General features: G+C 49.6%; 1 protein-coding gene across 3 annotated transcripts in view; it reads right to left on the reverse strand.

The window, feature by feature from the left end:
- Positions 1 to 14,499, reverse strand: part of AGPAT3 (1-acylglycerol-3-phosphate O-acyltransferase 3) — a 262,014-nt gene that overhangs the window by 69,010 nt on the left and 178,505 nt on the right. For all 3 annotated transcript variants that reach the window (XM_063956906.1, XM_063956905.1, XM_063956907.1), the window contains 2 exons: positions 4,761 to 4,914; positions 2,503 to 2,605 (listed from right to left, as the gene is read on the reverse strand). In XM_063956906.1, the coding sequence (XP_063812976.1) occupies positions 2,503 to 2,605; positions 4,761 to 4,914 (257 nt within the window). The remainder of the gene's footprint in view (positions 1 to 2,502; positions 2,606 to 4,760; positions 4,915 to 14,499) is intronic.

The following is a 14,499-nucleotide window of genomic DNA, read 5'->3' on the forward strand; positions in this document are numbered from 1 at the left end:
TGAGGAAACATGGAGATTACATGTGGGAGATGGAGATACTGTGTACGTGGCAGACCCTGAGACTACATGTGGAAGATACTGTGTACGTGGCAGACCCTGAGATTACATGTGGAAGATACTGTGTACGTGGCAGACCCTGAGATTACATGTGGAAGATACTGTGTACGTGGCAGACCCTGAGATTACATGTGGAAGATACTGTGTACGTGGCAGACCCTGAGATTACATGTGGAAGATACTGTGTACGTGGCAGACCCTGAGATTACATGTGGAAGATACTGTGTGCGTGGCAGACCCTGAGATTACATGTGGAAGATACTGTGTACGTGGCAGACATTGAGATTACATGTGGAAGATACTGTGTACGTGGCAGACCCTGAGATTACATGTGGAAGATACTGTGTACGTGGCAGACCCTGAGACTACATGTGGAAGATACTGTGTACGTGGCAGACATTGAGATTACATGTGGAAGATACTGTGTACGTGGCAGACCCTGAGATTACATGTGGAAGATACTGTGTACGTGGCAGACCCTGAGACTACATGTGGAAGATACTGTGTACGTGGCAGACATTGAGATTACATGTGGGAGATACTGTGTACGTGGCAGACCCTAAGTGAGGAAACATGGAGATTACATGTGGGAGATGGAGATACTGTGTACGTGGCAGACCCTGAGACTACATGTGGAAGATACTGTGTACGTGGCAGACCCTGAGATTACATGTGGAAGATACTGTGTACGTGGCAGACCCTGAGATTACATGTGGAAGATACTGTGTACGTGGCAGACCCTGAGATTACATGTGGAAGATACTGTGTACGTGGCAGACCCTGAGATTACATGTGGAAGATACTGTGTACGTGGCAGACATTGAGATTACATGTGGAAGATACTGTGTACGTGGCAGACCCTGAGATTACATGTGGAAGATACTGTGTACGTGGCAGACCCTGAGACTACATGTGGAAGATACTGTGTACGTGGCAGACATTGAGATTACATGTGGAAGATACTGTGTACGTGGCAGACCCTGAGATTACATGTGGAAGATACTGTGTACGTGGCAGACCCTGAGACTACATGTGGAAGATACTGTGTACGTGGCAGACATTGAGATTACATGTGGGAGATACTGTGTACGTGGCACACCCTGAGATTACATGTGGGAGATACTGTGTACGTGGCAGACCCTAAGTGAGGAAACATGGAGATTACATGTGGGAGATGGAGATACTGTGTACGTGGCAGACCCTGAGACTACATGTGGAAGATACTGTGTACGTGGCAGACCCTGAGATTACATGTGGAAGATACTGTGTACGTGGCAGAGCCTAAGTGAGGAAACACGGAGATTACATGTGGGAGATGGAGATTCTGTGTACGTGGCAGACCCTGAGTGAGGAAACACGGAGATTACATGTGGGAGATGGAGATACTGTGTACGTGGCAGACCCTGAGATTACATGTGGAAGATACTGTGTACGTGGCAGACCCTGAGACTACATGTGGAAGATACTGTGTACGTGGCAGACATTGAGATTACATGTGGAAGATACTGTGTACGTGGCAGACCCTGAGATTACATGTGGAAGATACTGTGTACGTGGCAGACCCTGAGACTACATGTGGAAGATACTGTGTACGTGGCAGACATTGAGATTACATGTGGGAGATACTGTGTACGTGGCAGACCCTAAGTGAGGAAACATGGAGATTACATGTGGGAGATGGAGATACTGTGTACGTGGCAGACCCTGAGACTACATGTGGAAGATACTGTGTACGTGGCAGACCCTGAGATTACATGTGGAAGATACTGTGTACGTGGCAGACCCTGAGATTACATGTGGAAGATACTGTGTACGTGGCAGACCCTGAGATTACATGTGGAAGATACTGTGTACGTGGCAGACCCTGAGATTACATGTGGAAGATACTGTGTACGTGGCAGACATTGAGATTACATGTGGAAGATACTGTGTACGTGGCAGACCCTGAGATTACATGTGGAAGATACTGTGTACGTGGCAGACCCTGAGACTACATGTGGAAGATACTGTGTACGTGGCAGACCCTGAGACTACATGTGGAAGATACTGTGTACGTGGCAGACATTGAGATTACATGTGGGAGATACTGTGTACGTGGCACACCCTGAGATTACATGTGGGAGATACTGTGTACGTGGCAGACCCTAAGTGAGGAAACATGGAGATTACATGTGGGAGATGGAGATACTGTGTACGTGGCAGACCCTGAGACTACATGTGGAAGATACTGTGTACGTGGCAGACCCTGAGATTACATGTGGAAGATACTGTGTACGTGGCAGACCCTGAGATTACATGTGGAAGATACTGTGTACGTGGCAGAGCCTAAGTGAGGAAACACAGAACACACAATTATGGTCAGGAAGGGGGCATTGTGTGACCGGCTGTAGATGTTTATCCCACCCTCGCAGAGTCTGTAGGTTCTGTATCTACCTTACATCTCACCTAACACACATATCTGCTTCATATCTCTTCCCGTACAGAATTCCCAGCAAGGATGGGTTCTTGTTTCCACGGAAATTCAACGTTACATCATAGACCGCAGCAACTGCAAGACACGGGGAAGAGCAATGCCATGTGTGAGAATAGCTGTCCGAATAGGCTTCCGTGTGTGTGGGTGTGAGGAAGACATTACAATGTGCCGGGACGTTCAGTACCTTAACGTGTGCACCATGGCCAAAATACACCAGACATCCCACCCCGAGATCCCGGGCAGAGCGAGGGGCCAGACACCCCACCCCGAGATCCCGGCCAGAGCGAGGGGCCAGACACCCCACCCCGAGATCCCGGCCAGAGCGAGGGGCCAGACACCCCACCCCGAGATCCCGGCCAGAGCGAGGGGCCAAACACCCCACCCCGATCCCGGCCAGAGCGAGGGGCCAGACACCCCCCCACAGCCCCAGGAAGACTGCGGGGCCAGACACCCCACCCCGATCCCAGGTAGAGCGAGGAGCCAGACACCACCCCCCCCCCCCCGATCCCAGGGAGAGCAAGGGGCCGGACACCCCACCACAACCCCAGGAAGACTCGGGGCCAGACACCCCACCACAACCCCAGGAAGACTGCGGGGCCAGACACCCCACCACAACCCCAGGAAGACTGCGGGGCCAGACACCCCACCACAACCCCAGGAAGACTCGGGGCCAGACACCCCACCACAACCCCAGGAAGACTGCGGGGCCAGACACCCCACCACAACCCCAGGAAGACTGCGGGGCCAGACACCCCACCACAACCCCAGGAAGACTGCGGGGCCAGACACCCCACCACAACCCCAGGAAGACTGCGGGGCCAGACACCCCACCACAACCCCAGGAAGACTGCGGGACCATACACCCCACCACAACCCCAGGAAGACTGCGGGGCCAGACACCCCACCACAACCCCAGGAAGACTGCGGGGCCAGACACCCCACCACAACCCCAGGAAGACTGCGGGGCCAGACACCCCACCACAACCCCAGGAAGACTGCGGGGCCAGACACCCCACCACAACCCCAGGAAGACTATGGGGCCAGACACCCCACCACAACCCCAGGAAGACTGCGGGGCCAGACACCCCACCACAACCCCAGGAAGACTACGGGGCCAGACACCCCACCACAACCCCAGGAAGACTGCGGGGCCAGACACCCCACCACAACCCCAGGAAGACTCGGGCCAGACACCCCACCACAACCCCAGGAAGACTGCGGGACCAGACACCCCACCACAACCCCAGGAAGACTGCGGGACCAGACACCCCACCACAACCCCAGGAAGACTCGGGGCCAGACACCCCACCACAACCCCAGGAAGACTGCGGGGCCAGACACCCCACCACAACCCCAGGAAGACTGCGGGGCCAGACACCCCACCACAACCCCAGGAAGACTGCGGGGCCAGACAACCCACCACAACCCCAGGAAGACTGCGGGGCCAGACACCCCACCACAACCCCAGGAAGACTGCGGGGCCAGACAACCCACCACAACCCCAGGAAGACTGCGGGGCCAGACACCCCACCACAACACCAGGAAGACTGCGGGGCCAGACAACCCACCACAACCCCAGGAAGACTGCGGGGCCAGACACCCCACCAGGAAGAGCTCAGGGCTCAACCCATTACAGAGCCAGGGCTGGATAAATTCTTTATGGAACCAAATAACCCATTAAATTCCCAGGGAGATTGTGGGGATGTATAACCCATTAGTCCCAGGGAAAGCTCAGGCCTAGACATCACAGCACCAGGTTGACTGCAGGGCCGGAAACAAGGGGCCAGACGACCCATTATGGGAACAATGACAGCGTAAGGCTGGATGAGCCATTGTGGGAATAGTCACAATGAAGGGCTAGACACCCCATTATGGGAATAGTCACAATGAAGGGCCGGACAAACCATTATGGGAACAGTCACAATGAAGGGCCGGATGAGCCATTATGGGAATAGTCACAATGAAGAGCCGGACACCCCATTATGGGAATAGTCACAATGAAGGGCCGGACAACCCATTATGGGAATAGTCACAATGAAGGGCCGGACACCCCATTATGGGAATAGTCACAATGAAGGGCCGGATGAGCCATTATGGGAACAGGAAAATTAAGGGGTCGGATTAATATACAAAATGTAATGCCAGGATGTGAGAGCCGGGGGATGAGATGGAAGAGAAGATGGAATAAGCAGCAGATACAGATGGAAGAATGGACGGAGCAGTTGGTTACCTGTCCCCCGCAGACACTGGACGGCAGTAGTGAATCCTCGGGTCCGGGGCAGGAGGTGATGCTTCAGACGAGCCAGCCCTTTTTTATCTGCAACTTCCATACTGATTTTATGCTTTGTTTCGGTGAAACGCGTGCCCTCACAATACAGCAGGAACTATACGGGGAAGGAAGGAGACAGGTCAGACCAGCGTCCAGGGGCACCTGGTGGTTCCAGCCACTGACTTATGTATTCAACAGGAAACAAACGGCACATTTCCCAGCAGGTGAAATGAATCTCTGAGCTCAGCGAACTAGCTTATTGCCCGGACCACCACTGAGGAGGTTCCGCAGCAGCTGAACACACAGTCGGTGCTTGCTCTCACATTTGAATGTCGCCGTTACCTTATAGGAAATATACGTTATGGTAAGAACTTACCGTTGATAACGGTATTTCTCCCATGTCCACAGGTTCCACAGGATAACATTGGGATATGATGGAGCGACAGCGTATTGGCACCAAATGATCACAAGCTTTCAGTCCTCCCAGGATGCACCGGGCTCGTCCATATAATCCCACCCACTGGCTCGGGCAAATCAGTTGTATTCCAAAGCACTTAGGCAGGAGCATTATGTAGAACCCTATTCAGGCGAGAAGAACACACATGCACACCCTTCCATACAAGAGGTAAGAGGTTAGCGAGTATAAAGATCCTCAAATCAGGTGTGCCAGGGTGGGATCCCTGTGGAACCTGTGGACATAGGAGAAATACCGTTATCAACGGTAAGTTCTTACCATAACGTATATTTCTCCGGCTGGGTCCACAGGTTATCCACATGATAACAATGGGATTTCCTAAAGCAATTTTCAGTGGTGGGGACGCTCCTGATTGGACAGGAGAACCTTTCACCCAAATTCAGCGTCATGAGAGGCAAAAGTATCCAAGGCATAATGTCTGATGAATGTGTTAATGGAAGACCATGTGGCTGCCCTACATATCTGTTCTGCTGAAGCACCATGTTGTGCTGCCTATGAAGGACCTACCTTACGTGTAGAGTGCGCAGAGACATTAGCCGAGACAGGGAGATCAGCTTGAGAATAAGCTTCTGAAATCGTCATTCGAAGCCATCTTGCTAGCGTCTGCTTAGTAGCAGGCCATCCCCTCTTGCGAAATCCGTAGAGAATGAAGAGAGACTCTGTCTTTCTGATGGCACTGGTACGATCCACGTAGATTCTTAATGCCCAGACTACGTCCAGCGACGCATCTCCCACAGAAAATCCCGATTCCCGACAAGCCGGGACTACAATTTCTTCATTAAGGTGGAATTTAGACACCACCTTAGGAAGATAACCAGACCTAGTTCTGAGAACTGCTTTATCTGGATAAAAAAAATCAGAAAAGGAGATTTACATGACAGTGCCCCTAAATCTGATACTCTTCTAGCTGATGTCATAGTCCGTAGAAAGAGAACTTTAGCTGTCAACCATTTAAGATCCACTTTATTAAGTGGTTCAAACTGAGCACCCTGAAGGGCTTTGAGAACCAGACTTAAATCCCAAGGCACTGCAGGAGGAACAAAGGGCGGTTGAATGCGCAGCATCCCTGGAAAAAAGTACGCACATCCTGTAAAGTGGCAATTTTCATTTGGAACCATACAGTTAATACTGATACTTGTACTCTCAAGGAAGCCACCTTCAAACCCTTATCCATTCCTGCTTGAAGGAAATCTAAGACCATGGAAACTTGGAAAGATTTTGGGTCCATATTTCTTTCATTACACCATTGACTATAGGCTTGCCATATTCGGTGATAAATGTGAGCTGAGGAGGGTTTCCTTGTTCTGAGCATTGTTTGAATTACTTATTGTGAGAATCCTCTTGACTTTAGGATAGAGGTTTGAAGAGCCACGCCGTCAAAGACAGCCGATCCAGATGCCTGTGATAACAAGGACCTTGAGTCAGTAGCTCTGGACGCTGAAGGAGCAGAATTGGAGCATCCATCGTCATCCTCTGCAGATCTGTATACCAATGCCTTCTGGGCCAAGTCGGAGCTATTAGTATCACGGCACCATTTGCTTGCTTTATTTTCCTCATCACCCTGGGTAACAGGGAGATTGGAGGAAACAGAAACGCAAGATGAAAGTCCCATCGCACTGACAGTGCGTCTACAAAGATCGCTCCAGGATCTTTTGTTCTTTTTTAAATTGTGTACTTTTTATTGAACATTTTATAGAGTATACACCCCCGAAAAAAGTAAAACAGACGAGAATGGCAGATAAGGTACAGTTTGCAATATGTACGGCCAGGCAATATCAATAAGGAAAAAAATCACAATACAGGCTAAATAAACAGGACATAACAAATGCCCCACATTAAAACAATAAGAGCCCACAGGCGCCACGCGAGTTCATGTAACAAGGATAGAGTGAAAAAGACCAGTACATGAGGCATAAAAAAAGTGCAAAAAATAATATCAACATTGCAGAGCAGAAGAAAGAATAATCGCATCTCAATGTAGCATAAAAGTAAAAAATAATACCCTAAGACATCTGCCATATAGCTGAGATAAAAATAAAAAACATCCAATATATAACGAAACTAAAACAAAAACAGAATCCCACCCAAAACCCCCCACCCTGTATAACCTAACCCCAACCTAGGTATACCTGGACCCCCCAGAACCCCTCACCCCACACTAAGCTATGTGTCCTATCGAACATCTAAATCCCCCCCGCCCCATACCCAAAAAAAGGATAAATGAAATGGAAATGACTGGGGCAACTAGAAAAATGGCTGAGGTCTATATAGAGTAGGTCTCCTTCAAAAAAAGAGGTATATGCAACTATAGAGAAATGAGAAATGACCATAAAATATAAAAATAAGTAGCACCCGACAGACAGTACAATAGATCCGGATATATAAACCCTCGAATAAGAGACATTTAGACGCAACATAGCTTGAATCAATAAAATAATAAATTGCACCAACGGGAAGACATGCAAAAGAAAAAAAAAAGAAAAAAACATAAGAGTGCACAATAATTCAGAGAGTAACTAAGGGTCCCGGCCACCAATCAAGCGACACACAGACCGGAAAATAAACAAAATCAGTCCGGTGGAGAAGACCACTCCGGAACCAAGTAGCCCAACGGATCACGATCCGCAACCAGTAAATAGACGAAGCCGTCAACCATCTTGTGTAGCAGTCTCCAAGTAGCCAGGAGGATAGGCCACAGTTTCATGGAAATTGTAGAATAGAGAACCATCCTTCTTCTTAACACCACAACAGACTGAAGTGACATCATACAAGTCTCCCCCAGTATCTAGAAAATCACACTGTGGAACCTGTGATGGAATTACAATGGTAGTCCATACAGTCACCAATGCAGACATCTCATGCGCCATCACCAACTGCAAGTAACGGTGAATATACGCAAGATTAATCTGCAACTTCTCCAATACAGCTAGGATGTGTTGTTCAAAGAAACCACCAGCGCTAACCACCGGTTGTGGAGAAGCAGCAGGCATAGCAGATACAGGCTCATCCAAGGGCTCCGGGGGTAGCAACAAAGGTGGGCCCCACAGGGGAAACAGTCACCACAACAGTCTCTTCTCCAAACATAGTAAGAACCCTTTTCTCGGATTCCGCAACAGCTTTTAGGATGGAGGAGATCGAGAAACCAAAGGAATTAACAGGGTTAAACATGGCTGAGGTAGGGGCCAGCTCCTGATGCACAGATGAATTGTATCCAAAATGGAGGCAGCAAGATGCAGTAGAAAGAACTAACCGTAGGTCAATCCCCTATCCCTCGTGCCCAGGACTTTCACAATCCAGAGAAGGAGAACCGAGGAGCAGGAGCTGGTGTGGAGGCTGAAGCCGCAGAGCAACAGGGCATGTGACAGCAGACATCCACAGAGCAGAGACCAGCGCAGGCGGCACAACGTGGTCCACTCAAGATGGCCGCGTCAGGACGTTGCAGGAAGAAAATAGTCCGGCGGACTCCTCACACGCCACCCCGCCCGGCGGAGGTTTAGAGCCGGAGACCGGAACCAGTGGGAGATGCTCTGAAGCAGCAGATGGGCACCACGGAGAGGGCGTGGCCGGAGTCACACAGACCGGAGCTGCCGCCGTCCACGAAGGATAAATAGCCAGAGGGCCTCCCGAAACACCAGAGCTGGTAAGTAAGGCACCCGGATCACAGTCAGCATGAGACCAAGTACAGGGTATGCAGGAAGGCACAGTGCATCCACCGTGTAAGCCAAGCCACTAGACCACCAGGAAAATAGGATGAAATCAGAATATTGGCTGGGAGCTACAGGATATTGCTTCCTACTCCATGTGCAGCTAAGCCAAGCCCTATCCAGGATCCTTTGTTCTTGACCCGTATGCTGGCACTTTGTTGTTCAGACGGGACGCCATGAGATCTCTCTCTGGCAAACCCCACTTGTCTACCAGAGTCTGAAATACTTCCGGGTGTAGAGCCCATTCGGTTGCTCGAATGGTGTGTCGACTGAGAAAGTCCGCTCCCAGTTTAGGACTCCCGGAACGAACACTGCGGACAATGCTGGAAGATGGAGTTCTGCCCACTTTAGTATGTGACTTACCTCCTTCATTGCTTTTTGGTTGCGAGTTCCTCCCTGATGGTTGAGGTACGCTACTGCAGTTGCATTGCCTGAGCGGATCTGGACTGGTTTTCCTTGCAGAATGTCCTTTGCCTGAATCAGTGCCATGTATATGGCTCGGAGTTCCAACAGGTTTATTGGCAGGCAACTTTCTTCTGCGGTCCACTGTCCGTGGAACCATAATTTTCCAGACACCGCTCCCCAGCCCTGAAGACTGGCATCCGTTGTCAGGATCTCCCAATCTGATATCAAAAAGGGTCTCCCCTTGTCTAGATGGGATATCTGCAGCCACCAGGCTAATGACCCTTTTACCTTTTCTTAAAGTACTATGGTCTGTTTCTTTATTGTATGATGTATTCCATTCCATCTGGCCAGACTCGGACGCTGCAGAGGTCTTCAGTGGAATTGTGCATACTCCACCATGTTGAATGTTGACACCATCAAACCCATCAGTTGCATTGCTGCATGAATTGATATTGTTTGACTGTGTAACAACTCCTGAGTCCTTAACTGCACCTTGGATATCTTGTTCCAAGGTAAAAAATATTCTCTGCAGACTTGAATCTAATACAGCCCCCAAGTGAATTATCCATTGTGACGGAATCAGAGATGACTTGCCCAATTTATGAGCCATCCATGCTCCTGTATACAAGCTATTGTCTGTTGGAGATGGCCCAGGAGCAATTCCTGGTATTGTGCCAGGATTAAAAGGTCATCGAGGTATGGTAAAATTCTTATCCCCTGCTTGCGGAGATAAGCTGCCATAACCACCATAATTTTGGTAAATACTCTGGGGGCTTTGGCTAACCCAAAGGGTAAAGCCTGAAACTGAAAATGCTGCTGGAGGATGGCGAACCTGAGATAACACTGATGAGACAGTGCTATAGGAACATGTAGGTAAGCATCCTGTATATCCAGGGATACCATATAATCCTCTGGTTCCATGGCCAAAACTATGGAGCGTAACGTCTCCATGTGGAAACGCGATACACAAATGTATTTGTTTAGCATTTTAAGATTGAGAATGGGCCGAAACGACCCATTTGGCTTCTGAACCAAAAACAGGTTGGAGTAAAACCCTGTCCCCTTTGTGCAGGGGGTACTGGAATAATTACTCCTGACTGAAGCAATTTCTGAACTGCTTCTTGCAGGGTTCTGGCCTTCGCCTCTACCCGAGGTGGGCTGGTGCAGAAGCAGCTTCTTGAAAGGGAAAACATAACCCAGAGATACCGCTTCTTGCACCCAGGCATCTGTTGTAGACTGCTGCCATATGCGTGCAAAATGAAGTCGGCCCCCTACCCTGGGGTCCCCCAGGCGGAGGCCCGCACCATCAGGCTGATGGATTATCTTCTGGTTTGGAAGCTGGCCCTCTGGTGGCCCAATGCTTCTTTGCCTTACCAAACTTATTGTACTGGGGCTGCTTACGTTCACTTTTTCCTTTTGCTTTTCCTTGTGACCGAAATGGCCGAAAAACCGGACCCTTAGGCCTGGGGTTATATGTGGCAGGAAACCTGACTATCTTGGATTCTGCTTCTGATTCCAGAATATCTGTCAATTCCTTACCAAACAGAATATTCCCAGCAAAAGGCAAAGATTCCAGAACCTTTTTTGATTCTGAATGAGCTTTCCATGTACATAACCAAACTGCTCTATGAGCAGCTACCGTTAAGGCTGACGCTTTGGAAGCAAGAGTACCCATATCTATTGCCGCTTCTTCCAAGAATACTGCAGCCTGTTTCATGTGAGCTATATGGGATTCTTGCTCCCTAGTAGGTGCTGAAAGCCCGTCTTCCAGTACCTCAGCCCATTCAGCTACAGCTTTTGCCATCCAAGCTGAAGCCATAGCTGGCCTTATGACTACACCAGACAGAGAAAAATAAGATTTTAAACCTACCGGTAAATCTTTTTCTCCTAGTCCGTAGAGGATGCTGGGGACTCCGTAAGGACCATGGGGAATAGACGGGCTCCGCAGGAGACATGGGCACTAAAAAGAACTTTAGCTATGGGTGTGCACTGGCCCCTCCCTCCATGCCCCTCCTCCAGACCTCAGTTAGAGAAACTGTGCCCAGAGGAGACAGACAGCACGAGGAAAGGATTTTGTTAATCTAAGGGCAAGATTCATACCAGCCCACACCATTCACACCGTATAACATGGACTATACGAACCAGTTAACAGTATGAAACAACACAGCCTCAGCTAAAGACTGAGAAAACCGTAACATAACCCTTATGTAAGCAATAACTATATACAAGTCTTGCAGAATTTAGTCCGCACTGGGACGGGCGCCCAGCATCCTCTACGGACTAGGAGAAAAAGATTTACCGGTAGGTTTAAAATCTTATTTTCTCTTACGTCCTAGAGGATGCTGGGGACTCCGCAAGGACCATGGGGATTATACCAAAGCTCCAAACGGGCGGGAGAGTGCGGATGACTCTGCAGCACCGAATGAGAAAACATGAGGTCCTCATCAGCCAGAGTATCAAACTTGTAGAATTTTGCAAAGGTGTTTGAACCCGACCAAGTCGCCGCTGGGCACAGCTGTAAAGCCGAGACGCCTCGGGCAGCCGCCCAAGAAGAGCCCACCTTCCTAGTGGAATGGGCCTTTACTGAATTTGGCAACGGCAATCCAGCCGTAGAATGAGCTTGCTGAATCGTGTTACAGATCCAGCGAGCAATAGTCTGCTTAGAAGCAGGAGCACCAACCTTGTTGGCTGCATACAGGACAAACAGAGCCTCTGTTTTCCTAACCCGAGCCGTCCTGGCTACATAAATTTTCAATGCCCTGACCACATCAAGGGACTCGGAATCCTCCAAGTTCCGCGTAGCCACAGGCACCACAATAGGTTGGTTCATATGAAAAGAGGAAACCACCTTAGGCAAAAATTGAGGACGAGTCAGCAACTCAGCTCTATCCACATGGAAGATCAGATAGGGGCTTTTTTGAGACAAAGCCGCTAACTCAGATACTCGCCTTGCAGATGCCAAGGCCAACAACATGACCACCTTCCAAGTGAGATACTTTAAGTCCACCGTTTGAAGCGGCTAAAACCAGTGAGACTGAAGGAACTGCAACCCCACGTTAAAGTTCCATGGTGCCACTGGAGGTACAAAAGGAGGCTGAATATGCAGCACTCCCTTCACAAAAGTCTGGACTTCTGGGAGAGAAGCCAATTCCTTCTGAAAGAAAATGGATAGGGCCGAAATCTGAACTTTAATGGAGCCTAATTTTAGGCCCAAATTCACTGCAGTCTGTAGGAAGTGAAGAAAACGGCCCAGATGGAATTCTTCCGGAGGAGCATTCTTGGACTCGCACCAAGACACATACTTCCTCCATATACGGTGATAATGTTTTGCGGTCACCTCCTTCCTAGCCTTTATCAGAGTAGGAATGACCTCATCTGAAATGTCCTTTTCCGCTAGGATCCGGCGTTCAACCGCCAAGCCGTCAAACGCAGCCGCGGTAAGTCTTGGAATAGACAGGGCCCTTGTTGCAACAGGTCCTCTCAGACAGGAAGAGGCTACGGATCTTCTGTGAGCATTTCCTGCAGATCCGGATTCCAGGCCCTTCGAGGCCAATCTGGAACAATGAGAATTGTCTGTACTCCTCTTCGTCTTATGATTCTCAATATCTTTGATATGAGAGGAAGAGGAGGGAACACATAGACCGACTGGAACACCCACGGTGTCACCAGGGCGTCCACTGCTACCGCCTGAGGGTCCCTTGACCTGGCGCAATAACCTCGGAAGTTTCTTGTTGAGGCGTGACGCCATCATGTCTATTTGAGGCAGTCCCCACTGACTTGTAAACTCTGCAAAGACTTCCTGATGAAGTCCCCACTCTCCTGGATGTAGATCGTGTCTGCTGAGGAAGTCTGCTTCCCAGTTGTCCACTCCCGGAATGAAGACTGCTGTCAGAGCGCTTACATGATTTTCCACCCAGCAAAGAATCCTGGTGGCTTCTGCCATTGCCACTCTGTTCTTTGTACCGCCTTGGCGGTTTACATGAGCCACTGCGGTGATGTTGTCTGACTGAATCAGAACCGGTAGGTCACGAAGCAAATTCTCCGCTTGACGAAGGCCTTAATTCCAGTACGTTGATGTGTAGACAAGCCTCCTGGCTTGATCACAGACCTTGGAAATTTCTTCCCTGTGTGACTGCTCCCCATCCTCGGAGGCTCGCGTCCGTGGTTACCAGAACCCAGTCCTGAATGCCGAACTTGCGACCCTCTGGAAGGTGAGCACTCTGCAGCCACCACAGGAGAGATACCCTGGCCCTGGGGGACAGGCTGATCATCTGATGAATATGTAGATGTGATCCGGACCACTTGTCCAGAAGGTCCCACTGAAAAGTCCTTGCATGGAACCTGCCGAATGGAATGGCCTCGTAAGACGCCACCATCTTCCCCAGAACTTGAGTGCATTGATGCACCGACACCCTTTTTGGCTTCAACAGGTCTCTGACCATGTTCTGGAGTTCCTGGGTCTTTTCCCTTGGGAGAAAAACCCTTTTCTGCTCTGTATCCAGAATCATGCCTAAGAAAGGCAAACGGGTCGTTGGAACCAACTGTGATTTTGGGAAATTGAGAATCCAGCCGTGCTGCTGCAACACCCTCAGAGAGAGTGATACACTGTTCAGCAACTGCTCTCTTGATCTCGCTTTTATTAGGAGATCGTCCAAGTACGGGATAATTGTGACTCCCTGCTTGCGCAGGAGCACCATCATTTCCGCCATTACCTTCGTGAAAACCCTCGGGGCCGTGGAAAGCCCAAACGGCAACGTCTGAAATTGGTAATGACAATCCTATACAGCAAATCTCAGGAACGCCTGATGAGGAGGAGATATGGGGACATGAAGGTAAGCATCCTTTATGTCCAGGGACACCATATAATCCCCCCCCCTCCAGGCTGGCGATGACCGCTCTGATGGATTCCATCTTGAACGTGAACCTTTTTAAGTATAGGTTTAAGGATTTTAAATTCAGAATGGGTCTGACCGAACCGTCCGGTTTCGGGACCACAAACAGGGTTGAGTAATAGCCCATCCCTTGCTGAAGCATGGGAACTTTGACCACCACTTGTTGAAGACACAATTTTTGAATTGCATTTAAAACTATCTCCCTCTCTGGGGAAGAAGATGGT

The sequence above is a fragment of the Pseudophryne corroboree genome, chromosome 2 (assembly GCF_028390025.1).
Source record: "Pseudophryne corroboree isolate aPseCor3 chromosome 2, aPseCor3.hap2, whole genome shotgun sequence".
NCBI classification, from domain to species: Eukaryota; Metazoa; Chordata; class Amphibia; order Anura; family Myobatrachidae; genus Pseudophryne; species Pseudophryne corroboree.